Below are 27,666 nucleotides of genomic sequence, written 5' to 3'. Positions count from 1 at the left end.
CAAGTATATTACAGTCTTAAGCCTAACAACAGCCTGTGAGGAGCGAAAGCATTACTATTCCTCTTCTACAGTGGCAAAGAAAAACGGATTTATCCAAAATCACACAAAAGCCTGTAGCAGCATATCGGTTACCAACCAGAAGACTCATTTCACCTTTCTACCTCCAGATCCACATATTGGCTCATAATGTATTTGACACTTCTTGGACTTTAGAATGGATTTTCTTAACTTACAGGCAGTGCACACCAACTGCAGGTGCTGCCTCTCACCAGCCCAGCCCATGGAGCGAACACTTGCTGTCTGCTCACCAAATGGTTCTCCGAGGGGTTGCGCAGGAGAACCCCCAGCCCGGGAGGAGTCTTTGCCCCGGCTTACCATGAGGCTCTGAGGCACTGACCACCATGTTGGGCTGTATCGCAGGAAATTACAGGATGCATTCCACTTTCCTAACATCTACTACAAGCAAGCAAAGCCATGGCTAAGCCGGATCTATCGGAGCTTACATGCCACCTCAGAGGAGTCCAGGTCCTCGTGTGGCTTCTGACAGCCGACATGACCGTCGGGACCTTCGTCCCTTCACTGGCGCTGCTCTGCCGAACCAGCTTCCTTTTTCCTGTCAGGGGCTTTGCCATGTTGATCATGGCGCTGGCCCCAACTCCTGGCCTCTCCTGGTTTTAGCAGCCACATCACCTGCTCCTTCTTCCTGCATTTTGCTTTTTCTTGTTCTTAACCAGCCTGACTCCGGCCTTCGTTACCACCGAGTTAGGTGGGACACAAGCCACAGGTTATTTACGAGGGAGCCAGCGAGCCTCCCGCTCTGCCAGCTATCCGGGGGGGATATTTTGGGGCCTACGGGAGTGACAAAACCTGGCCCTCCACCGTGGCCGGGTGCCGCCTCCGCCACCCTCCCTGTCACTCAAGGCCACAGCGCCCGGCTTCCAAGTCAGCCCGGCGCCCCTCCTGCTCCTCGGTGCCGCGCCTCACCTGCGGCGGGCCCGCAGCCCCTCCGCTCAACCCGGGGGGGGCAGAGGGGCAGCTCGCCGCTGGGGACAGGGACAAGGGCACCCACGGATTAGCGACCTACCGCCCACCCGGGGGCGGCAGGGGCGTCCCGGGCAGCCCAGACCGGTGACACCCCACAGCAGAGTTTCCCCCCGTCCCTGGCGGCGTGGATCCGCGGCGGAGGCGGCCGGGGAGGCCGCGGGCCTCGGGGGGCCGCTTCCGCCCGCCCGCCCTCCCGCCACCGCAGGGGCTCCCCGGCCGAGGCCGCCCGGCCCCGGCCCGAGGCCTGTCCCTGCGCTCGGCGCCGGGGCTGGGCCCCGCGGCTGCGGCGGTGCGGCGCGGCCGACCGGCCCCTCCGGGCGGTGCGGCGCGGCCTGCCCCGTGCCGGCCCCGCCCGCCTGGCGGCGCGGCCCCGCCCGCCTGACGCGCCGGCGGCGCTGGCGGGCTGGAAGTGGCGTACGTGCAAAGCGGGCCGCGAGAGTGGCGCCTCCTCCTCGCCCCGACACAGCGGCGGAGGCGCGGCGGGAGAGGCGGCGGCCGCGCCGGCCCGCGCACTGGGCAGAGAGGCCGGCGGGGAGCGGAAGGCAGCCCCGCCACCGCGCCAGCCGGCTGCTCCCCGCCGCCGCTCTCCCTCTCGGCCGCGCCGCCGCCGGCGGGGCGGCGATGAGGCGGCGCTAGCGGCGTTAGCGGCGCAGGGAGGGCGGCGCGGGCCCCCGCGGCAGCCGCGCGCCCGGCCGCCCCGAAGGAGGCCGCGGGCCGGCGGAGGCGGAGGGGGCCGCGGCGGAGCCGGGCGGCCATGATGCAGTGAGCGCTCCCTCCCCGCGCGGCCGGGCGGGGGCCCGCGTTAGCGCCGCTCCCGCCCGCCTCCTTACATAACCCCTCGGCGGCCGAGCGGGGCTGCGGCGGCACCACCAGCGCCATGGCGAATGACAGCGGCGGCGGGGCCGGCCAGGGCGGCGGCGAGAGCAGCAGCGGCGGCAGCAGCAGCAGCAGCAGCAGCAGCAGCGAGCGGGACCGGCAGTACTGCGAGCTGTGCGGGAAGATGGAGAACCTGCTGCGGTGCGGGCGCTGCCGCAGCTCCTTCTACTGCAGCAAGGAGCACCAGCGCCAGGACTGGAAGAAGCACAAGCTCATCTGCCGCGGCGGAGGCACGGCGGCGGCGGCCGCAGCAGGGGGCGCTGCCGAGCCCCGCGGCGGGCACCCCCTGCCGACCCGCGCCCACAGCGCCGGGGCCGCGGCGGGAGGCGGCGGCCGGGCGGCGGGGGGGGCCGGGGCCGCGGCGGCGAAGGGCGCAGCGCCGCCGCCCCCGGAGGCCCCCGGCGAGGCCGCCCCGCTGACCAACAATCACGTCGCCGCCGCAGCCGCCGGCGGTGAGGCGGAGGCCCCGGCTCCGGCCGCGGCCCAGTCCCCGTCGCCCTCCGGGGAGGCGGTGCTGCTGTACCGGGACAAGTCGAACCTGTACCCGGGCGGCGTGCAGGCGGTGCCCGGCGGGGCCGCGCTGCGCCCCAACGGGCAGACGAAGTCGCTGGTGCCGCAGCGGCTGGCGCTGGAGTACATCGTGCCCTGCATGAACAAGCACGGCATCTGCGTGGTGGACGACTTCCTCGGCAAGGAGCTGGGCGGGCTGGTGGCCCAGGAGGTGCGGGCCCTCCACCACACCGGCCGCTTCACCGACGGGCAGCTCGTCAGCCAAAAGAGCGACTCCTCCAAGGACATCCGCGGCGACAAGATCACCTGGGTGGAGGGCAAGGAGCCGGGCTGCCAGACCATCCGGCTCCTCATGAACAGCATGGACGATCTCATCCGACACTGCAACGGCAAACTGGGCAACTACAAAATCAACGGCAGGACGAAAGTGAGTGCGGGAGAGGGGACCCCCGGCACCCCCCCCCCCCCCGCAGCCGGGGGGGCTTTGCCGCGGGGGGGCGGGAGCGGGACCGGGGCGGCGGAGCCGGCGCTTCCCCGGGCAGGGGCGTGTGTGCGCGCACGTGTGCGCCTGTCTGCGGGTGTGCGTGCGTGGGCGCACGTCCGTCTGTGTGCGTGTGTCCGTGCGTGTGCCCGTGTGTGTGTGTGCGGCCGCTGCCGCCCCGCTCCCCGGAGCCGCCTCCCGCCCGGCCGCGGCGGGACCCTGGGCCCCAGCCGCGGGCCCGGGCCGGGTCGGCCGCAGCCTGGGCGGCGGGCGGGTGTTGTCCGCGGTCAGCGCCCGGGGATTGCTCTCCACCGAGAAGGTGCGAAAGGGTTTGTTTGCCTTTTCGCTTTTCCAGAGCAGGGGAAAAAAAAAAAAAGGCGATCTCATTTATATATCCCTGCGTTTTGTGAAAAACTTGAGCGGGAAGCTTATCCGCTAGGCGATGAGTATGGAAATGCAAGTTCTCCTGCGGTGTCCCAAAAAACCGAAAGCAGTATACTCATTGGCTCCTGACAGCGGGGGCAGCGTGTGCTGGGCACCGGCTGTAGTGCCTTCTCGGGAGGAACGGCGCTTGCTGAGTAGCATGAAAAATTCTGTGCATAACGTTTGCAGGCTCCGGTGAATGGGTCGGGTTGTGGTAAGTCCTGGCTCCGAATGCGGCCTGCCAAAGTGCTGGACTTAAAAATGCGGGTAGGAGACCCGCATCGGTGAGCGAGTGCCCCGGTGGCACTGTAAACCGGTGAGTGACAGTGGGACCCTCTGGCAGCTGGTGCTGCAGTGGGCAGCAGAGTCACGGCCGTGAGGAGCAGGGTGGCTTTGGGGAGAGGTTTTTTTGGTTTGGGGTTTTTTTTGTGCTATCATCAAGTCTCTTTTCTGCAAAAATCTTATTCTTTAGCTGTATTTTGAGACCAGAGAACCGAGTCAATACAATCTCCCATTGTATTAGCCTAATTTGCAAATTCCCTTCCAGTCCTTTAAATAAAATCCATGCCCTTGGTAAAGGACTAGTCATGAATATTCATCCGTATCTTTTCAGTTAAAAAAAAAAAAAAGAGGGGGGAAGCCCCTTCACAATTTGCTACCTCTATTAAAACATAAGGACGCTAGTGAATTGGTAGGAGCCATCCCGCCGTGGTGGTTGTGCTGTCACAGACAGGCTGTTGTTGCTGCAGCTGCAGAATCTCAGCTGGTAGGAAGCTGCGGGAAGGAGGAGGGGAGAAACTGGAAGGCAAAAAACAGCCTTGGATTTGTTTGGGGCACGGGAAACTCCCGTGATAAAGAAAAGTGGGTGGGAATTTTTTATTTTTTTGAAATATGGTCTTTGTGTACCTTTAGTTGAACCAGTACTGTGCTAAAACTTTTGAACAGGAACATGGTCTAGATTCCTCCTTAGGTCCCTGTTAGCTTGGACTTTTCTAAGCCAACTTATCTTTCAGACAGTCCTAAATCTCTTCAAGACCCCAGTGCTTCAAACTTACACTCTTAAAAATACCAGTGGCTTTGCTAGGTTTCAATTTTATGCAGCAAAGAGCAATACCGCTTCTGTTTTTATGTGGAGCGGTGTGCTTCTGTAAATAATATGTGCCAGGGCTTTAGAAAAGGACTTTTGGAATTGTAATCCTGAATCACGTGTGTGATGCCTGGACTGTATCTTATGTTTCTAAGTAGTAACTGATACTTTTGCTAACCGTGAAAGATAGTGAAAAATCTCTTCGTGCTGCACGCTTTTGTGGAGTAACAGCACAGCAATGAAGGTTGTTTAGCCCCACTTGGTTTTCAGTCACTGCTGAAATTCCTCTGTGTTTGGGGGATCAGAACAGGTGCAGGATCAGATCAGTAAAGGTGCAGTGCTTTACTCCTTGGTGGTACAGAAATGCATTACTTTTTGTCTTCTCACCTTCCCTTGCTTATCTCCCCACAAAAGTCTGTGCTTGCAGTGCTGCAGGAAAGCTCAGTTCCCTGAAGTTTCAGCAAGAGCAGAATGAAAACTGTCAGTCACTCTCACAGATTCACTCCTGAGTTGTATGAACAGAAGCAGTTGGTGAGAAGAGATGGACAAGTCAATGGAAGAGTTTGGTCTGTTGAAACGTGGGGTTTGTCAGTGTTTGGGAATGCTTGTTCGTAAAGTCAGCAGGGATAGGAGTGATGTGACTTCCACCTTCTCTCTTCCTTTGCGTCCATGGAGAACTGCACCTTTTCTCTGCTATTAATCTCACAGTAAGTTGGGTTGAAGGGCTGTGGCGGGAGGGGAGCAGTCCAGCAGTGGAAACTTCTGTACATCCCTTCAGGGCGCCTGGCTGTTTAGAGGGGGAAAAGGAAGATGTAAAATAAACACAGAGACACCTCTTGGTTATCTGAAGTAATTTTTTCTTCACTTCTTGCCCTTGCTTTTTCTGAATCGAGGTTTGATTGCGTTGCTGCCAGAGTCCTGGTACACTTTTTGTTCTTGGCCGTATAGATGGGTGTGCAGTGGAATAGCTGCAACAGGTTACTCTGGAGCTTTTCTGTTAGCGCACTTTGCGTGGTGACAGCTGCTTAGTTCGTTTAGTCAAATACAGTCTGCTTTCAAATCTTGATGGGTATGTTGGATTTGCATGCACAGCAAAGGCTTTTTTAAAGGAATGGTCCACATTTAATATTTATTCTTACTGGTTTCATTTCAAGTAATAGGACCAAAATGCATGGAAATGTAGCACACGTTGACCGACCGGGCTCTTACAGAATAATTTTACTACTCCTGTGTGCGTTATGTTGCAATACTGTGGTTTGCATAGTTGGTGTGTGGAGAACGTAGCGTACCATTTTACTGAAGGTGCTAAATAAACCAATTTGCAGCGTCACTGGTGAGATGTGCAATTCCCCAGCATCTGAACCAGCAAAAGAATTCCAGCCCTTGGGGATCCCCCTGCCCTCTCTAAAATGCTACCAATGCTAGCCGCACAAGGTGATGGGTTGGCACGGTGTGAAATGATTTGCAGTTTGGTACGGCACCTCATGCAACAGGGGACCTGTTAGGATTGGGCTGTGCTCATAAATGTCAGGGATGTAGCTGTGCTGAAGAGATCTGGGGTGGTGAAGTCTAGGAGTTTGTGTTTCCTCAAAAAGTCATTTACTAAGAAATCAGATGGGCAGTGTTGTAGCTTTGAGGAGAAGGTGATTTTGTATTAATCATTCTAAAGGTGTGTTGTTTTGGGGTTTTTTTAAGCCTAACTTTAATTTTTTTATTAGACCTTTACATGAAAAACAAGCAAAAAACCCAAACCACTTGTAGCCAGTTATTTAAGATATTGTTGTTGGGTTCACTGCAGCGTCTTCTTAGAAAAATGGCTTTGTTTTTGAATGTTGTGCAAGGGTTGGCATTATGTCACAGGAGTCACAGGAGCTTTTATTGAATCTTTAACCTTTACCAGATCTGGTTCAAGCTCTGTAAACAAGCATATCCTATTAGAGGGAATGAATCATAAATAAATCTGCTCCACAGCGTGCTGAAATTCCTACCCTCTTTCTGTTACTGAGTCTTCAAAATGTTTTGTTAACCGTATATACACCTATAAAATCTTAGAGTTTTGTTCTTTGTGCTTTAACTAGCAGCTAGGTACTTTTACAGAAATGGATTATTGATCAAAGGTTTTAATGTTGCTGTTGATCAAGGCTAATTGTTTTTGGTGTTGGGGAAAAATAGCTGTAGACAAAATGGAAGAGATGATACCTAGATTATCACTTCAAATTTAGTTGAGGCTTAACTTGTATACCTCTTGGTGTTGTTGGCATTGAACTTGCCATCACTTCTACAAAGTGTCTAGAAGCAGTACATGAAAAGGAGAAAAGAAATGGGTCTTTTGATGTATACCCTGCATCTCTTGGCCTGTAAAACTATCTATCAGGAAAAAAGCTACATTGTTTTAATGGAATCTATTTTAAATTGATTTACATTCACCAGGGCTGGTCTCTTAAGGTAAAGGACATGAAATGAGGTAAAATGTTAAGTGTGAGAAACCTGAGATTTTATGTTTGAAAGTCTCTGTTGGGCGTTTTCTCTAGACTAACTGGGCTACCTAGAACTGATCTACTTAAACTGATGTGGTTCTGCTTAGACCTCACCATCAGTAGATTACTCTCCAGCCTGAAAGATATCTATATAGAAGTAGGTATAAACTAGCCAGCTACCTTTGAGGTGGGTGGACAGTGCAGCAGCGGGTATTAGAGAATGGCTAACTATTTACTCATCTCAGAAGTCCTGACTTACTGCATTCCTGGCTTTTGTTCTCTTAGTCTCTTTCTTTACAGACTCTGCTTCCTCTTTTCTCTAGCAGATGATGGCACATAGTTGCATACGTGAGCTGTAGTGTCTTTCTCCTACTTCCTGTTATTTTCGAGGTTTTTCTTCTTCCAAAATCTCCTCCCAAAATATTAATTCTTTTTTTTTCCCTTTCTCTTATCAGTTACCACACTTGTACGCGCATGTGTTTCTGTTTCCTGCCCGTCCTGTCTTAGATAGCCAGTGGAGGTGTAAACCTGATCATCAAAGTCAGGGAATGAAATACTCCTGAATCTCACCCAGGTGAGGTTTTTCCTCCCATCCCCACACAGAGGCTGAGAAAGGGGCAAGGGAGGGGGCAGCTTTATGATTTTTTTTTTTTTTGCTAGGTTTCTCTTTCCCCTATTGTGGACTCTGCTAATCATCTAAAACTTCATATAAATCTGAAGTTTGCATCCTTTACTGGTATTGCAATAATATTGGGAGATCCCACTCGTGGACTGGGTTCCTAATAATCACTGTATAAATGGACATCTGATCGATCAGCTGTTCCTCCTTCTGCTCCCATCGCACCCAGTGCCACCCATCTCCTAACCCTACCCCGTGCCTTTTATTGGTAGGAGATTGAATAGACAGTTTGACAGTCTCTGTTACATCCCTTTAGTTTTTGCTTCATTCCTACTCCTTTGTAACCTGGCAGAAGAGCTACAGTTCAAATTGCTCCATTTTAATGCTCTCCTGTCTCTACCAGTAGGCCAGTGGCATCCACTGCTTCTCAGCCACCAGTGGCTCAGAAATTTGCTTTATTGGCTGTACATTGTGCAGGCCTGCTTTTGTGCTTTTTCTTGAAATTGTTGAATTACATAATTGCTCATTTCTTACTCTCTCCCCACCTCCAATCTCAAAATAAACTGACCTGATTCCAAGTACTTTAACTGCTGCTTATAATTCCCTGGGTGCTCATCAGTTTTCAATGTGATGCTGCATGCTAGAGCGTCCTGGAGTTTTCTGAAGACCTTGAGTGCTCTGGATTCAGACTAGTCCAACTGTTCCCTATTAAATTAGCTTCTTTCAAAGTTAGTAATGCCCCTTCAGAAAATAATCCTCTAAGAGCGAGTGGATTTCTCATACCCTCCTCTTAGCTTTTCTATAAACTGGAAAGAAGAGGCTCTCTGCTGTGGCCATTTATTTATGTTGCAGCTTTCCTACAAACATGTTAGATTAATGTTACCAAGGAAAAGAGAAATGTAACGAAGGAGCAGGAATCGGCTGATAGAGCTGAAGCTGTCAGCTGCCGGGTAGCACTGAGAGGGGGCAGAGGGAACGTGGGAGGAGGATAGGTTAAGTCTGAGTTTTGCAGATGCTGTTCAAAACAGGATACAGGAGACCCGAGCAAGATTTCTGGATGTTCTTTCCGCTATATCTTACTCTGCAAAATATAACCGTGAGCATGTGCGACAATAAGACGACAGATGAAAATAAGCAGTAGAGAATAGGGACTCAGCAACCAAGCAGGTACTGGAAAGTGATGATGGTGGCAAAACGCCGGTAGAAGGAAAGCAAGCACAGAGGCGGCTGCGGGGCTCTGCTGCGGCTCGGGTGAGTCCTGCTCTGATCGGAGGACCCAGGAGCTGTGGCTGGGGATCCGGGCTGAGGAATGTCTGTTAAGTGGGGGGCTTCTTCTCAATTTGCTTGTGGATGCCTGATTACAGAGATCCTTCTGTGTCATTCCGGGGATTTATTTCACTACCGCGCCTTGAATTTATTTCTTGGTAGAAAACTTACTGATTTAATTGGTTCCTGATGGATGACCATATGGGTTTGAATTTGTCACTGAGTTGTGGGGAAGTGTGGCTAGGTCTCTCTGTCTCCCAATATTCACTTGAGTTCCTTGACCTTGATATAGAGTACGACCAATGCTCATCCTTATCGATTCTTTTCCTGACAGCAGTGTTTCTGTTCGCAGTGGTGTTTTCTTCTAGATGAGTGCTGGTCAGCGAAGGATTGTATGGTGATTCATGGATACTCAGCAGCCTGCAGGTCTTATATCCCTGTAGGGATAGTGCCCTGACATGCGATGAGTACAGTTTCATTTGTTGTTCCTCATGTACAAGCATTTTCGGCTGAGGGAGCTGGGACTGTTTAGCCTGGAGAAAAGGAGGCTGAGGGGAGACCTTATCGCTCTCTTCAACTACCTGAAAGGAGGTTGTAGAGAGGTAGGGGTCGGTCTCTTCTCCCAAGTAACAAGTGATAGGACAAGAGGAAATGGCCTCAAGTTGCGCCAGGGGAGGTTTAGACTGGATATTAGGAAATTTTTCTTCACCGAGAGGGTTATCAAGCATTGGAACAGGCTGCCCAGGGAAGTGGTTGAGTCGCCATCCCTGGAGGTATTTAAAGGACGTTTGGATGAGGTGCTTAGAGACATGGTGTAGTGGTGGTTTTGGCAGTGTTAGGTTTATGGTTGGACTCGATGATCTTAAAGGTCTTTTCCAACCTATATGATTCTGTGATTCTGTGATTCTGTGATTTTGGGCCCCAAACAGAACAGATGATCAAAGGCTGTCTGTCGTCTCTAAAGCAAATGACCTTTTGATTGAGAAGCACAGTATCCAGAAAAGACACTTGTTTATGGCCAGTGAAAATGAAAACGTGAATGTTGCTGAGATTCTGGCAGGTTCTCCTACTAGAGAAAATTACAAAGATATACTAGTTTCTGAGGGGCAACTGTGTGGTGATTGTAAGTTTGAAGCGTGGTATGAATTTAGTGTGTCTGAGGGTGGGGAGCACCACCGGTGACTGCTAGGAACTTCTCCATACCCCTGTGTGTTAGGCTGTAGTTCAATGAACACTTTCGGCTGGCACTGCTGGAGAAGTAGTCACTCTTCTTTGCCAGCACAAGTATTTACATGGCCATCCTGTGAACTGATTTGGGGAACTGATCCATCTAAAAAATAAACTGGCAAAAGAAGTGCTCCTGGTTCAGTGTTCGGATGTTTGTGCTGGCACAGGGGACTGGCAGATGGTGAGACTTTCTTTCAGCAGCAATGCAAATTTATGCCAGCTTAAAGTGTTTGCCAAACTACAGCCTTAGTTTAACACTTAGGGACTAATTATCCCAAAATTTGCCCGTGAAAATTCGAACACAGTTTAAGAAATCTTTGCTAGCTGTGTATTTTTTTTCTTTATGAACCTTTCCTTTCTTTGTTCTTCCATGTTCAGTGTGAGACTCCGGTTCTTGCCATCAGAAATGCATTCTTCTGTCCTCCAAGGGTCTTCCTTCTGACAGTTTTATACAGAAGCTTTGCTGGTCTACCCACCATGTGATCCCATGCAACATGCACAGGGGAAAAAAAATATTTTCTCCAAATGAAAACTGATTTCCCCCCCCATCTCTGCCAGCCCCGCCCCCCCCTTTCAAAACCAACCAAGCTAGATTTCTTATGCTTATTGGCTGTCCTTATCCATTATTCTGGAGTTTTATTAGCACCAAAGACATTCTTGGCTTTCTCTGTTTCAAGACAGAGCTGGACTGGCATCCTCTGCAATGAACACTGTGGTGCAGCTTGCTACTGTTTGCTGCTGGCTACTGCTGGTGAGAAAGGTCCCTGCTCAGCCTTGTGCCAGGTCCCCTTGTCCCCTTGTGCCAGGTCCAGCACTTGTTCTGCTTCAGGGGCTCTGTCTGAAATGGGCAATTTCAGTACTATTTCACTTTTCTTGTCCCGTTTCCTTTCTGTTTCCTCATGCATTAGGATAGCTCTGTGAAATTCTGGGTTGGTTCGTTGCTTGCTTTTTCCCAGTCATTTTTGATTGTGCAACTGCAGTTAGTTTTTGAGTTGTTGCTGCTCTGGAGATTAGGAACCCGTAGCCTTGTGGTTTGTGCACATCAGTGATTTCAGTACACTGTGGGTAATTAATTTCATTTTTTCCTGTCCGTGGTATCAATGATTTTCTGACTATGTTGCTGCTTTGATGTGCTATGGTGTCTGTCCTGCGCAGAATGGGCTCAATTCAGTACTGCCCAAAAATCAAGCGGGATGCTTCTCATGATAGCTCTACAGCTCGAGAGGAAGAGCTGTCTTCCCTTGCCGGTGGCCTCTTGGACTGAAATTCCTTGAAAGTGCTGTCCTGCCAAGTCATAGGACTGTCTGAACAGCAGTTCTCAAATCTCTGGGTTAGTTGTATCAACAACCTTGACTTGAGAGATGTTTTCCCCTTTTTTCTAGATGATGCTTAATTTCTGAATAGGTTGCCAGCTATTTCCTGCAAATAAATCGGCAGCATATTATTCTCTTTCGTGATATTTACCTGCTTTCATGATGTTTGTGATTCAGTTATGGTGTTTAGACCGTCCTGGTTAATATCTGGCAGCTTTTGGCTTGAACAGGCTAGGTTGTTACTGGAATTTTGCAAAATGCTGTCTTTCTCGTTGCTACCATGTTGTCCTGTACTGAGTGCTAGTATGTATGTATCTGTAGGTATGTACACAGTATACTTGGGGCTAGTAAGCTACATTTAACCTTGCAGCTTAAATGAAGGCTTTCTGCTGCAGCAGAAAGGGAACTTGTTTTATAAAAGAGAAACAGATACTCGGTATAGAGCAAAAGTTTCTTCTTGCCCATCCAGAAACTAAATCTGTTTTCTTTAGGCTCCTTGGAGAGCTCTTGTACAAGGACAGCACTTTTTTCAGTTCAAAATTCAGTTTGGGACTGTTGTGAGTGGGTTGGTTAGTTAATTCTTCAGTGGGACGCTCATGGGGCTCCCCGTTTCTTGTGCTGCTGGATCTTGTTACTTTACAGTAAGGGAGTGACTCTGGACAATCCAAGGACTGTGCAAGTGTTTTTTGGAAATAAACTTACTCGGAATATATCAATACAAGATCTTTAATAATTGGCATGTTTTCTACACTACACTAAGGAAATAATATTTCAAAAGCAGTATTTTCAGTGAACAGAACAGTGAAGTTATTTGACTTTGCAGCTACTACTGAATGGAGTAGTCATTTATTACACCCTTTTTGTCTTCCACATTTGTGACTTACTACTTAAACCCTTCAAAAGGAGGACTAATGCTGGTCTTTTCAGCCTTTTGAAAAAGTCATTTGGTGCTCATTAAATCCTTGTAAACTTCTAGTTTCCGAAGATTGTTGGTTAATGATAGCTGGTCAAGCATATTTTCAGTGCAGGCTTGTGCCAGAATTAGCTGGTAAGTGGCAGTCATAAGGTTCAGGTCAAAAGCGAATTCACTCACTGTTCCAGGGCAGCGTCTGTCAAAAATAGAGCAATGCTTTTATGCACGTAACAGCTGCTTACACTTGAAGACTTTCTTGTTCTTTGGTTTTTAACTTAAAACTACTCGAAAGTATTTTTGTTAGCATATAATGTTATAAATATGAATCGGGTAGAAACGTGTGTGCCTGCACGTCTAACTGGATGTTGTGCGTGAAGGCAGGGTGGTTATGTGTATATTGTGTGCATAGTGCTTTAACGAAGAGATGAAGGCCATACCTGTAGGGTAATTAACAGGACCTAATGAAAAAGACTATTTTATACCTGAGGATTATTTTACATATTAATTTAGGGTCAGACCAGCTCAGAGCACATAGTTTGACCATGAAGGCATTCTGGACTGTACAAATGACATACAACTTTGAGGAGATGCTGCTATGTGGCTCCAGTGTGCTGCTGTGAGAGCAGAGCCTGAGACTGCCTTGCCTTGTTTCAGCAAAAACAAGCATTATGTTGAAAATGATACAAAGGTGAATGCAGTGAGGGAGTTTGGGAAGCTGTTCTCCCTTTTGGTCCTTACAGGCTGGAGGAGTTGTTGTGTTGATTGTCAGATTACTGTAAGAAGTTTTAAAATGCAGTAATCTGGCTGAAGACTTGAGGCGTTTATATGTATTTGCTTGGTTTGTGGGTTTTTTTAATATAAAGATATTTTAAATCTGTTTACAGGAGGAGCTTGTATTGTCAATTCACATGACTTTGTTCTGTTGATAGCTTGAAATTCTTGGTGAAGTGGCAGAGGCTGTAGGTTTCTCTGCTGGGCATACTGTTGCAGTGGCTTGCTGACCTTCTGGTGTGCCAGGGTCTGTTATCTTCCTGCTTGTGTAGTTCAGAAGGCTGCAGCTATATAGTTAGAACAGTCCTGAAGTTACTAGTCAAATTAAACCAAAAAGTTACAATAACGGACTCACCTGACTGTTGTGATAATGTGGAATTTAAATTGCTATAGATGAAAAACTTGGTCCATACTAATTTTGAGGCAGAAATCATCATATGCTCAAGTTCTCTGCACTGTGAAAAAGTCCAGGGATGCAACATGTGAAAGGTTTCCAAGCAGTTTATGGTTGGTTAATAACATATCTTTCTTGTTGCTGCTCTCTGTCCTGTTCAAGCATCTGTTCAAGCAGCTAACCCTCGCCGTGGACGCCAAGCTCCCTCAACAGCTTCTGCTGTATTCGAACAGCGTGTGGTCTGTGCTCGGCTGAAGGCATCGGGCCCTTCCAGTTCCAGCGGTTGCCGCGCTGTTGTTCGGGCAGCTGGCATGCAGCCTTGCTGCTGTGAGAAAGGAAACTGTGGCGAGTTGATAACGGCATCCTAAACTGACTCAGTTTCAGCTGGCATATTATTATACGATGCCCAGTGAAATAGATGTTGGCTAATTGTACCTCTGTTGGGCTTAACCTTATTTGTGTCTGCTTTAGCCCCTGTATGACAGAGCATCAGCCGGTTAGTAGCACTCTTCATAACAGTGGATTTGCTTTTTCAGGTCATACGGGGAGAGGCTGAGAGAGCTGGGGCTGTTCATGCTGGAGAGGAGAAGGTGCGAGGGGACAGTACCAGTGTGTACAGATACCTGATTGGGGGAGTGAAGAAGAGGGAGCCAGGCTCTTCTCAGCAGTGCCCAGTGACAAGGCAGTGGGCACACTGAAATGCAAGAAATTCCTTTTAAACCTAAGAAACGCTTTTTCCACTGTGAGGGTGATCAAACGGAGAAGCAGGTTGCCAGAGAGGTGGTGGAGTCTCCATCCTTGGAGATATTTGAAACCTGACTGCTGGTCGCCCAACCTGCTGTGGGTGACCCAGCTTTGAGCAGGGGGCTGGACCAGGTGATCTCCAGAGGTGCCTGCCAACCTCAGCCCTCCTGTGGAAAAAAAATACTGCAGTTTGGAGTGGAGGAGATACAAAACAAGCCAATTTTTGCAGTCTGTTAAAATAGATTTTTTTCCAGCAATGGCACAGTCAGTAGGAAGTCCTGCTTATTGCATCTCTGAGTGAAGTGACCAGAAGTCTGTCTTCCTACTAGTGGTCATTTGCTTCTTAAAGCAACATTGTGGTCGGATATGTAAGTAATGTAACAGTTTGAAATATTCCTGGCTTGAATCCCTTTTGGTCATGTACAACAGTCTGTGCTGCTGCCTCTTCACTGTTTTCTCCCATGTTGCCTGTTTTACTGTTCATATGTGCATATGCCCATTATATGCAGTCCTGTCCGAGGATAGCTTGCTGATTTAAATCATGTGTACACTTCACAAGACTGATTTAAGCAGAAGTTTAAGAAATTAAAATAAATTCTTTATCTATAGGGGGGCTCACACTTTCTCTCCAAAATTATTTTGAAGTTATATATGATTTTGGGACCTCTTCTATAGTGAGAGGGCATAGTGCACCAGCGATAGCTATCCTTTCTTTGCTAGGTGGACAGAGAAGTGAAATATGCTGTTTCAAAGCCACAAATTACCAAAAAGTGCTTTACTTTAATATTTCCCATATTTTTTACTTTGCTTTTTTACAAATTTGTAACAAACATCTGGACAAAATTATTTTCAGTACGTTTTAGTTTTATTTTACTTAAGAAAAATGCCACCCACTTAACATTAAAAATGGTATCAGAGAAGCGAGGAGGGAACCTTTGAACAGGTAAGAGTCAGGCCCATATATTTTGTCAGGCTGCTGTATAAATCAAAAACCTGCAGCTCTCAAGTTACAATCCTCACCCCCTGTTTTAACTTCTAGCCATTCTTCTTCCACCTGTATTCCCCACACGTACTTGCTGCTCCGGCCCACTTTCCTCCTGTCTGTCCTCCCCTGGAGACCTCAGTCTGCAGTGGTGGGTTCCTTTGCTGTTGAGGGAGAGGAGAAGGGAGAAGGAGCAGGTGCCGAGAGAGGCGGGCTGCCCCTGGCAGGGGTGCGGAGGACTAGGCTTGCTTAAGCTGGTGCTCTCTGCCAGGTACTCAGCAGTTGCAGGCACCCTGTCGATGGGCCATCCTCTGCAAGGACTGCGTTTGAAAGATAAGAGCCACATGCCTCTTGGGAGATGCCAGTTTGACCATCTGTGCCCTGTATCTAGACACAAATTGAAGCGAGATGGAGTTGTGCTCATCTGAAGCGACCTTCTGTATGAACTAGATGCTAGACCATCCCTGAATTGTAGGTTAAAGCTATATGATTTTTGAAGAGTATCCAGTCTTACTGTAAAAAAAATTTTAAAATGCAGTGAAACGAAGTATAAACCAGGCATTGTTAGTGTTCAAATGCTGATGACGCACTCTGCAAAAACGGTGTAAGTTTTGAGCACTCTGGCTAATCAGTTTCAGATTCTAACAAGTTGCCTTCTCATGTTTGCTAGATGGGAGTTCTTCCTCATCGGATGTCTCTGTTTCATGCAAGTATTTGTCATCTATGTTCATACCATTATGTATTTGTTGTAAATAACCAATAATTGGTGTGTATGTGAAGCTTCGAAATGTATATAAACTGACACTCTTATATACCATCGACCTTCTGGCAATTCAGGAACTCTCTGAGCCCGAGGTTGCATCTGGACCACTGCTCGTAATACGCACAGATGGATGGACATATTCGCCATTAATTTATGTAATCGTGTTTTAAAAGCCATTTGTACTTTTGGCCTCTGCAACATCCTGTAACGACGAGTCCCGCAGTTTGATTAGATGGAAAAGGAACTTCCTTTTGTTTAAAACCTACTGCCTGGTGATTTCAATGTCTCCTAGACTCTGTATTGTGAAGATTCATTTCCCAGTAGTTTTACTTTTTATGGTTTTAGAAGTCTGTAATTTTCTTCCATATGTTTTTCAGCTGACACTCTTGCCCTCCTAAACTGAAGAATTGTAGTCTTTTTAGTATTTCTTCAGATGGATACTGTTCCATGTTTCTGGTCATTCCTGCTGCCCTTCTGCACAGCTTTTGCTTTTCTGGTTCTGCTAATCCCTCTTGAAGGCGACCAGAATTACAGTATTAATGTACAAGTACATAATGAATTTGTATGCTGGCATAGTGAAGTATTCTCTGTCACCTTTCCCTGTCTAGTGATTTATGACACTTTAGTTGCCTCTGCTGCTGTGCTGAGATGATGTTCTTAGGAGAACTGCCTGTATTTAGTACAGTTTTTTCTGAAGTGGTGCTATCCAGTTTAGAAGACATCACTGTGTATAAAGAGGCTTTTTTTTTTTTCTTCCCCAGAAGGTATTCCTTTGCACTTATTCTTTACTGAATTTCACATGCCATTTTGTTGTCCAGGCACTTGGTATCATTTTACCCTTCTGTGCATCTTTCTGCAGTCAGGGCTAGGATGGATTACGCAACATATATCGATCTTGCACGTATATGTTGCCACTCTGCTGCTCACCCCCTTTTCCCAGGTCACATATGAAAAGTACAGGTCCTGTGGGGATCCTGCTGGTAAGTCATTTTTCACTGAAAGGTGGTTAGTTTGCTGTAGTGAAATTCCTATTGTAATTTACTATTTTATTGCTATTTGCTTTGCCTGTTCCAGTACTTTGCAATGCCTCGGGAGTAAGATCCATGCTTAAAATGCTTTATACTTAAAAATGTCTAATTTTTGCTCTAAAACTAATGCCTCAAGTAAATTTTTATTAAATCTCAATTATAGCTTGGAGAAAATGACATGTAGTGACTCCCAAAGGCCTCCTAACACCTGGCACAGACTCAAGAACAACACAGGAGTTCCTAGACTGGAGTCCTGACTTTGTCATTTTCCTCAGCGAAAATAGAAAATGGGAGTGGTCTCTCTCATGAGCCAAAGGCAACGCCAGAATTCTATTGTAGGCTATATAGGTATTAATAAAACAAACGTACATTATTATTACCTATTTAGTTCTATAACTTTATAAAGAGCCTTGCAAACATGGAAAATAATATTCCTCTACACGACAAGAAATGTAGATGAAGATACTATCAACTACCTTTATTTTCAGTTTGTCTTCTCATATAGCAACATGGATGTTGCAGAGGTGTTGCTTCTAATTTTTACTTTTTACTGTGCCTTTTAGTCTTTCTAAACACACATCCTTCTACTTCGAAGGTACATCCATTGAAAGACAGAGCTAGTAAGAAATGACCCTTCCTCACCATTGAGGCTTCAGCTTCTACAGTTCAGCTGGTAACAGCTCCATAGTAAAACCCCAGAGAAAAATTGCCTTAGAATGAGGGAAAATTCCAAAACACTTTTTTTTTTTCTTCCCCTCCCGCCCCCAGTTTGGGTACAGCTTTCCAGAGAGAGTGCAAGAATACTTCAGGGGCTCGGTGGAGAACAGAATTTGCCAGTGATAGGAAGAGGAAACCTTTGAGGTTTCTCCCTTTGAAAAAACCCTTACATTTTTTTTTTCATCAGCTGTCCTTCATTTGCAAGGAAGAGTTATCTTGGCTTTGGAACCCTTAATTGAGGTTGCCTTTACAGAGGAAGAAAATTCTTGTTTTCTGGAGTAACTTCAGTAGTCTTGCTGACAGCTGCATAGTGTTGCTTGTATTGATCCTGGGAATAAAATATATTACAGCCTTTTTACTGGCACTTGAGGGTTTGTGTGTGTGCCAAGCTGGGGGACCAGTCAATACGCTTGAGGGCAGAGCTGCCATTCAGAGAGAGACGGACAGGCTGGAGGCATGGGCCAATACCAGCCTTATGAAGATCAGCAAGGGCAAAGGCAAAGCCCTGCACCTGGAAGAGCCCCATGCAGTGGTACGGGCTGGGGACCAACGCGTGCTGGGTGCAGGGATCGTCACCTCCCTCAGTCTGCAGGCTCTGCTCCTGGTGGTGCAGCCCGGGGTGCTGTTGTCCTTCCCAGCTGTCACGGTACACTGCTGGCTCCTCTTGAGCATCCTAGGCTGTGTTGTTTTCGGATTACATCCTAAGCTCTGTTGTTTTCCCATTTGTGAATTTAGTTTTAAACAGTTTTTAAGTAACCAGATAATATTGTTGTGTGTTACTGCCTATAGACTTGAAACCCGTTTTGCTCATATGAATAAGCAATACAAAAACAGTGCTTTCCCTGAAGAATTTATAGTTAAATATAAGCTAAATCTTCATATATCATAATTCTGTGTGTACCCACACCCCAGCAAAAACTAGCTAATTATTTAAAACATTAAATAAGTCAATTCCATTTGGAACTAATGGAAGAATTTTGTTAGGAACACTGCAGTTATCTATTGTTACAGCACCTGCAATTTGAATTGACTTTTTTTGTTTCTAGTTAGCTTTTTGCAAGGTCACTCTGTGTGAACATTTTATCTGGGAGACAGATTATGTGAGCAGCCTTCTGCACGCAGTGGGTGGATATGAGCGCGATAGTACTGTGCTGTGCATGGAGCGGTGGCTTTTTTTCTTATTTTCAGTTGCAATTTTGTGTGCTGAGAGTAACCTCTGATGTCTGAGATGTTTTGTAGTGTGGTTGATTAAGGGACCAGAGGACACAGAAAAGCAATTATAGCTGAGGCCTGATGGGGTATCTCAGTCATTAGTGCTTGCAGCTTGATGTCATGGGGTTAGTAGAAGGGCAGTCACAATTAGAACCCATGCTGTGGAACTTGCTCCCTTCGTTATCACAGCGCATGTTTGGCAATAGCCTCTGCCGTCCATGGGTTCTTACCTGCTCTTCCTCCTCCTCCTTCTTCTTCCCTTCAGCCTTTCTCTGGCTTCAGAACTGGTTTTCCTCTTCTTTGGTTGTACATCTCCGATCAGGTGAAGGCTTAGAGAGAATACAAAGTGAGTTCTGGGATCTGTAGTATCTTTAGTGTAAAGATACAGGGCCATCTAATACATGTAATAGAAGTTAGTAAATCAGTTGGCTGCCCACGGGTAATTTCCTGAAACACTGCCTCCTATTCAGAAACTACTGTCCACTGTTAGTGTACAAGAAGAGATACATCTTTTAGAAGATCTGTTGTTTATTTTCAGTAATGATGTAGAAATTTAATTTTAAAACATGGTCTATAGCTGAAAAATATAATTCTGCCAACCCTGAAATCTGAAGTGATGGCCTGCTGACTTGAAGGGGAAGTTGATGTCTTGTATAGAAATCTGGAAGCTAGTATTTTGCAGAATTGATTGCTGTTTCACTTGTTCCTTAGCTGTCGTGGTACTCGGCATTACTTTCCCCCTTCCGGTAATGCAGGCTTTTGTCAGTGCTGTTATTCCTTCTGGTGTCTGCTTCTCTTTCTTCATCTTCCTTTTGTTTCACTGTACATCATCTGTCCATCAGTAATTTCCACTGCTGTTGCGTAAGATGATGAGTGCATATCCTTGAGTTGTTTCAGGGTGTTTGCAGACTGAGGCAAACAGTTTTTCATCAATTATGTTCTTGCCTTTTTTTTTTTTTTTTTTTGTCACACCTTAAAGCTGGGAACAGGCTTTGAAAAATAAAACTTAAGGTCTGCAGATCTTGCATGTGGGTTGCATAAATATGTCCTATGGAACAACAGTCCTCATGGTCTGACGTGACACCTCTGATCTAGGCTACTATTGCTAATCCCTGCAGTCTCTCCCCAGTTGAGTACAATAGATTGTAAAGCCCTAACTGTCCTTTGGTTTACCAGAAGAGTTCCTGCTGATGGGATTTTTAGGGACAGACAGAAAAACCTTTCTGCAGAAACATGAGAGAATGAGGTGTGCATGTCCTGTCTTGAAATCCATCATTTCTGGGTGGGATGTGGAACAGTATGCTTCCCTTTTTTACTAAATGTGATGCTTTTAAGAAGGTTTAATGACTGCATGCTAACTCAGCCGGTGTTTGGATTTCTGACTTTCTGTGTGAGCATTTGGGGAGAGAGGTCCTCGTTCTGTGCTCTTCTGAATGCCCTGAAAGAGGAAAAAGATCTCAGTAACAAGTTGTTTCAGAGAGGCTTTCTTCTTGTTCCCCTCAACGTCAGGTTTTGTACACTTACAACGTTTCTTCTTAGGTCATCGCTTTGTGTGGAGTTTGGGTTCTGCCACCTTCTGATTTTTAGAGTGGAGTTTGAGGTTAGCATCCTACTTCTAACCACGGTACTTGTCGAGTTACAGACAGTCATAGCAATGGTGACTGACAGAAGCCTTGACAGATAGCATCAACAGGTATTCTAGTAGTTGTTCACAGAAAAGGGCTGATCTGTGGAGAAGCCTACTTGCCTTTTAGGAAGGGTGAATAATTTGATGAATGTATAAAATATTATGTTTGTTATTGAAATAGTGGCAAGGAGGAAAGTAACTTTTTTGCCTGGATTGGTTGTTTTCATAGTAGTTTCCTACTGCCAAGTATAAATGGACTAGGAACAAACCAGATGGGTTCCTTTTAATCAATTGATAGTTGGTAATGCAGCACGTTTTATTTTCCCCAAGGCATGAGGGTGACATGTTTTTCCATCACACCGGTCTCTTGGGGCATAAGTGGTTGCAACCGATGGGGAGAGTGGGAAAAGTCTGTTGGAGCAGCACCAGGGAGCTCTGCTCTCTGCAGGAGGTCGTAACCTAAAGATGATCCTGTTGATGCCACGAGCGTAAATTTGCTGTAGAGTCAGCTGAATTGGCGTTTAAGACAACAGTGGGGCTTTTGTATCGGCTTAGGCGAGTTTCCTCATGTGTTTCTCGCTGCCTGGAGTCTGTGTTGGGTACATTCAGATCTTTCTTGTGCTCACGTGGCCACGTACTCCTAGAGCAAATACATCGCATTCCTGAGCCGCCCTCCTCCAGCAGTTGCACCCCGCCAGTGCAGCCTCCCCGTCGTGGCAGAATGCCTCCTTAACCTGAAATAACATGGCTGGCTCTACTGGGACGTACATGGAAGGGGTGGGTTTTGGAGTCACTTTTCTGACTCGCATGCCAAGGTCAGCAGTCCTGCTCCTGGCGTTTATGGTCAGCCCTTAACTCTGTGTGGCCACAGCTGTTCCTCAAAGTTTTCGCCGAGCACTGATGGGAGCCCAACACAGCTGGAACACCAGTTGATTTGTATAATGCCTGCTTACGTTTGAACTGGATACACTGGATGATCTGGTTAAAACCAAAAAAACCCCAAGTGTTGTTTATACCAGCTGGGAGAGAGGCCCTATTACAGTGTGATGGTGGGATTGTAAAGAAGGGCTTGGATGGAGGCAGTTTATGTGTGAAAGCCCATAAAAAGCAGTATGGGCAGAGTCAGCATTTCTTGGATTTAAATTGTAGGTGACTTGAAAGCGTATTACAGGCTGTTCGTTGCTATTTAGCTTTAAACCTTAGTCAGACTTTTGTGCTGTGTTAATATAAATTAAAGCAGCGCTTTGTCTATTAGCATTTCAGTGCATAGTTATTTGGTTTTTAATTTATAAATAATTTCAAAGAATTGTTTGGACTCTAATAGTAGGAGTGAATGCTATAGTGTATGGTGTCAAGTTTGGAATGCTGTGGGCTTGCTGAATCATGTATGTCCCCTTGCAAGTATCATTAAAAACTATTTTAAAAATCAGTTTCCTCAACACACTGTTTATGGCAGTAAATCCTTCTGCGGTTAAAATCTAGAGGTGGTAGTTGAGACCTTGACTTGGACACGTCAGTAAATGTTCATGTAGATGCAGTAAACTTCAGATACTTACAGGACACAAGTACCTTCAAGTATCTGGCTAACCATAGTACTAAACTTGCAATCCTATTACCAATGAATGCAGTTGCACATCATTCAAATTTATGTAAAGATATCTATAACTAAAATCAGTCCTTGTTTTGTACGTATATATCTCTCCTAGTATTTAGCAAAACTATAATGTAGAGTTTCTTGTCTTCTATAGGGAAGACGTTCCAGGCTTCTCAGTATGTATAGTTTTGAGGGGAGAACGTTAACGATGATAAGTGATATTCTTTGCATGGCAAGTCTCTCAGCCATTCACTTTCACAGATATTACAGTGAGGTTTTGTTTAAAAATAAACACAAAAAGCAACCGCCCCTTGCCCACCCTTAGGATTTCTTCTTCCCTAGCCTGTCCTGGTATTAAGAAGTATAAAAAGTCTCCAGCTTTGAAGTTTGGGCTAGTGTGCATGCTTGGTTTTTAAGGTAATAGAAGTTCAGTTTATCGAGTAGATCTTGCACAACTAAACAAATTCACTGATCATATGTAATAATCTTAAAATAGGTAACCACACTTTTCATGTGTCATCCATCAGTGTGCCTGCTGATGTCATGTGGTTGGCTCTGGAAATCTGGTGTGCGCAAACTACTGTCAGAATATATTTTAAGTGATGTAGCTGAATGAGACTTAACTTCTTACTATTTTAGTGCACTGTTGTAATTTGTTTTAGTGTTGTGTTATTTTTAGTTCTTAAAGATGTTGCTTCTCTGTGCTCTGAATGGTTAGTGATGAAACTAGGAAGTTGACTAGTCTCATGCGAGAGCAGAACGTTCTGCCCCATCTTGGGGGAAAAAAGTTTCAAAGTACTTATTTTCTAAATGGTATTATTCATTTCAAAGAATTTATGACATTAAATTAAAAACAGACTCTTAAAATTTGTGTTGATTGACTTACGTCTCTGTCAAATTTCTGTACAGCGCCAAAACACTGAGTCACCAGTCTGCTTCTCTTGGAGGGAATGGGGAGTTATCCATGGAGGCCAGCCAATTCTACAAACACATTTTACATTATTAAACAGTTGTTTGAATCTGAAATGTATTGGTCAACTTACTGGATCATAATGCAGATAGATTTAGGCTGACACAAATCAAAGTATGCTTTAAACCCTTTTCAGCTGCAAGTCAAGTGTTGTGTTTGCTCCTAGGCTTTTAAGAGAGAACTTTCTGCCCCTGGTGACAGTGCTTTTCATCTACCTTCTTTGGGAAGCCTTGATGAGATGTATCTGGGGGATTTTTTTGTTTGTTCTAGGTTGTTGACCTTTTTTTTTTAAGTTTGTAGTAGACTTTGATATCAAAACTATCAGAATGTGTCATGTTGAACCTTAAGGAAGCTATTAGTGCCTTGAATCACTAACATAGCTTGGATGTGCTCATATTAAATATTTTTTGAATCCGTGTGGTTTAGGCTTGAAGACATTGTTTATATTCAGAGATGCATTAGATAAACTTTACTTTTTTTTTTTTTTAATAACCTGTTTAAACCAGTGCACAACTCTCTGTATACTTTTTTAGATTTGAACCCAGTTTTATTTTCCTAATTTATTTTCCTAATAAGAGTTAGATTAAGTTAATGGAAGCTAGGCCTTCATAAGATTGAAGGACTGCAAGGGTATTTGCACCGGTTTCACTGATTCAGTTTTAAAACAGCACCTTTTGGTTAACCTAGCACAATTTTGAGAATAGGCATGTCCTGCCTAACTTGGCTAGCCTGGAAAATGCCAGTGTGTTAACTATTAAGGAAGATACAATCTTTATTTTTTCCCTTGAAGCTTGTAAGCTGACTCAGCGATCTCTTCTCTTTGCCTTTGGAGATCTGAGACTTGCAACTTTACAAGAACAGGTACAGGAGAGCGGAGAGAACCTCGTTAATGTTTAAATGTTCTTATCTCAGTTTAGTAGTGGTGGGGGCTGCAGGCCTTCAGCTGGGAGTTAGGAAGTGTATTTTAGGTCTTCCTGTTATGTCTGTCTATAACACTGGTTTCAGTCGCTCATCGGTTCACCTTTTGAGATGCATTTCTCCGATTGCCCTGCTTTCCTCAGGTCTCGGTCAAAGCCTCTGTGCCAGGGACGTGCCTTCTGTCCCCGTGGGGAGAATCTCCACCATTTCCCCCAGGTTAAGGGCACTTGCTTGATAGTTTCGTGGGAGCTTCTCTATCCTATGTAAGTTTTTTATTTATTACATTTATTCATCAAAGTGTGAGCACATTCACAGTCATTTCCTGAGTATCAGACTTAAGCATCTGCAGTTGTGGGTCTTTTCCTGTGCCATTTGGAAGAACTGATGAATTATCCGAACTTGTATGCGCATTTCTTCAGCAATTCAAGAGCTCATGAACATTTCTTAGAGCCTATGCAGATGCACGAATGAAAGGAATGATATTTGGAAATCAGCTTCGTGTGATCTTGCTGTTGAGCACAATTAGAATTGAACAGTAACGGGGGAGTACCAAACTTTATATAGCTACAGCGAAAAATACTGAGCTTGTTTGCTGAGTGGCACCCTGGTTACATTCGAGGTGTTTGGATCCAAACTCGTTGTGGACCTTCTGGCCCTAGAGTGCTGGGCTGAATGCGGCCACTGAACCAGCATGAAAGTTTCTGCCTTCTGATTTGCATCAGTTTCTTAGGATGTGTGAAGTGAATGTTGTAAGCAGGTAAATGTCACGTAAAACCGAAGACAAGAGTAAAGCAGTGACTTAATTTGAAGACAAGTTGAAGAGCCTGCTGCTGAACTGCTAGGTTGGCAAAGCTTTCCCTGAACTTCAGTCTGAGAAATCAACATCTGATTGGCAAGTTAGAAAGAAGCAACATAGTAAAAGTATTAATCTGTTGTGCCAAATTTTTGACGGTGTGTTATGTTGCTTGATTTTGTATGCTTATGAAATGCGATTCTATCAAAGCAAGTAGAAATCTTGTATCGCCCATTGCATTGAAAGGCCTGGAAAGGAGTGAGGTAGGTCAGCTTTCTGAACTCCCTGGAAGCTCATGGAAGATGTAATCCACGCACATAGCCGCGTGCTGATTCTATTTATAGCGTAAGCAGCTATGTCAACTCTCAGTTTTTCCTCACTCCCTTCCTATCTGAGTTCATTTTTCATCTCTGTTCTCAGTTCAGTTTGCCTTCCCTTTACCAGCTCAAGAGCTGGCAGCTTTGCCAAGCCTACTTTCCTGTTAGAACTTTTGCTGCTACCTTCAGCAGCCAAAGGAGAGGGATGACCTGTTGTCCTTGCCTTCGGTTGTTTTTTCCTAAAAGAGCAGCTTACTCTGTGCTTGCCAGAAGATGACCCAAATAGCTGGTATTTGAAGTAGTTGGGGTTTTTTGGGTTGTTTGTTTCTTGGGTTTTTTTAATCTGCAGTTAGGTGTTTTACCATATCTGCAGAAAAAACGCAACAGAAAATAATAGCTCATACTCCTTTGCTAATAGACTAATTGAATGGCTGCAGTGATAACAGTATTAGGAGAGAGGGCTTAAAGATAAATGATTCAAAGCTGCTGCGATGTGTCAGTCTCTTCTTTATGTTAGCTTCTAACTCAAATTTACAGATTCCTGTTCTCTCTTGGGGACGTGTGAACTACTGCATTGTTTAATTTTAAGCCCATAAGTAGTAGTTTGCTTTCCCCTTACAGGTTCTCCAGTTGATGATGACTGCAAGGCACGGATTTTTAATGAGGGAATTTTTGCAGGGGCTGATACGTTTCTCCAGCTTGTCTAGTTTCACAGTGTTGACTTGTGTGAAAAACTTGGTTCTCTAGCCTTGCTTACTAGGTCATGGAAGATATCAGTATAAAGTTTTTACTCAGATGAACGTTAGTGTGGAAATACTTGGATTAGCTGTGTCCCAAAGAGTTTATTTTACGCCTTTCAGCTTCCTTTGTTTTGGGTAAGGCTGACAGGAGTTTCTCCCCATTGATATTTTCTTTCTGTTGCAAGTTTCTGTCTCTGCTTGTGAAGAATTTGCGGGAGAAGAGTTCTGAATCCAAGCCGAGTTGTAGCATGGTAGCATGTTTAAGTCCGTAATCTTGATGCTGCTCACAGAAGGTAGTACCAGTACAGTCTTTTTTCCTTCAATTTGATTGTTATTTTGTACACCTTGTGAAAAATCTTAGACTGACCTGTGCTTAAACTGAAATGTATTTCCTCAGGACTGTTGTTTGTCAGGGATGAACAAATTCTTGAACTAGAAATACATCACAGATGGACCAAACAAGGACAGGTCAGATTTTTTTTTTTTTCCCTTTTCTTTGGTTCTTCATTCCAGTGGTGTGTGGTTTTTTTTTTCTTTCTCTGAATAATCTGTCAGATGACCCATGCCAAGGATTTCCAGTGAAGTCTTTGTGAGAGCATCTGATAAATTTTGGTAGGAAGTCATTGGTCTTGCATTTAGACATCTTGTTTTGCTCCCTGAGATTTGCAGTTCCTTCAGCAAACAGCAAAAGTGACATCTCCTTGACTGATGCCGTTTTCTTTAATCTGAGCTAAACAATAAAGTTATTTTACATTAATAAATTAATATGACAGAACACACGTCCTCTCTCCATTTTCTGTTTGTGGTTTAAGGGTTTTTTCTCCCTTAAGGAATTCTATGTTGTCATGTAACTGGTATTTTCCCCTCTTTCCGAGGAGTTTGCTATTATTGCTTCCTTTTTTAAAAAAAAAATTTATTTATTTATTTATTTTTAAGGAACAATACCTAAACTTGCAGGCATCCAGCTGTGAGAGGATAGAGGAAAAAGCTTCAGTCTGTTTACCTGCAAGTCTTCCTTCTTTATATATGGGCGAGGCTGTCATGCTTCTCTGTGAAAGGAGGTCAGGGCTACTCCCAAATGAAATCACGTTTTCAGCTGCAGTGATGTGCTGTGCCTCCCAGGGCCGAGTGTCTTAGCTGGTGCCTTTTTACATAGTGAACAAAACCGTACGGACTATGGATTATTCCCTCTGATGTTCCCTTCGTGCATTTAATTGTTAATGAGGGTAATGGCTGACTCTCTAAGGATGCCGATGCTTAGCAAACAGTCTGTGCTTTCAGTTCGTTCTTCTGTTAACAACTTAATGTTGCTCGTTTGGGCTGATGGCCTAAAGTTAATTTTCCAGAGTTAAACGTCTGCAAGTAGAACATCTGTCTGTGAATGAGCCATCAGCAGCTTCTCGAGTGTGCGAGTCTTTGCGTTTGATGGACACAAGTTGGGCGGGTTGCGGGGTGGGAGGGCGCTTTCGTGCTTTCTCCATTGCTCACGGATTCCGGAGGGTATCTTAGGACAGCCCTCGTGTGCTAGGCGTGAGTGCTGGGGCTGAAAGAGAATGCTCTTGGGTTAAAGGAGGTTAATATTAAAAGCGTTTGCAAAGGAATCCAGTGGGTGAACAAATCCAGTGTGTGACTTAAATATATTCTTTGCAGAAATTGAGATTACGGAATGCTTAGAAATTGTAATGCCCAAGAAGCACAAAAGGGGAGACCTCCTCATCCGTTAAGAAAATGCAAGTAATGCCTTGAGTTGAATGCATCGATTACTTTTATGGGAGACCTAATGAGACAGGTAGCTCTTTCTTTTGAAGAGCTAACAACTTTATTGTTTACAGTCTAAAATATTAAGGAATCTTGGGCATT

At 45.5% G+C, this 27,666-nt stretch overlaps 1 protein-coding gene across 3 annotated transcripts in view; it reads left to right on the top strand.

Annotated features, from left to right (window-relative positions):
* The first annotated feature begins 1,410 nt into the window (after positions 1-1,410).
* The window catches only part of EGLN1 (egl-9 family hypoxia inducible factor 1), a 36,821-nt gene continuing 10,565 nt past the window's right edge, over positions 1,411-27,666 (top strand). Inside the window, exon 1 of one of the 3 annotated variants that reach the window (XM_075495873.1) lies at positions 1,411-2,857. In XM_075495873.1, coding sequence (XP_075351988.1) covers positions 1,922-2,857 — 936 coding nt within the window. In that variant the 5' untranslated portion in view covers positions 1,411-1,921. The remainder of the gene's footprint in view (positions 2,858-27,666) is intronic. The other 2 variants (XR_012774765.1, XM_075495872.1) reach the window with 2 other exon arrangements.

The sequence above is a fragment of the Mycteria americana genome, chromosome 3, assembly GCF_035582795.1.
Source record: "Mycteria americana isolate JAX WOST 10 ecotype Jacksonville Zoo and Gardens chromosome 3, USCA_MyAme_1.0, whole genome shotgun sequence".
Classification (NCBI taxonomy): Eukaryota; Metazoa; Chordata; class Aves; order Ciconiiformes; family Ciconiidae; genus Mycteria; species Mycteria americana.
The sequence above is the reverse complement of the archived record's forward strand: the minus strand, read 5'-3'. Positions and strand labels throughout refer to the sequence as shown.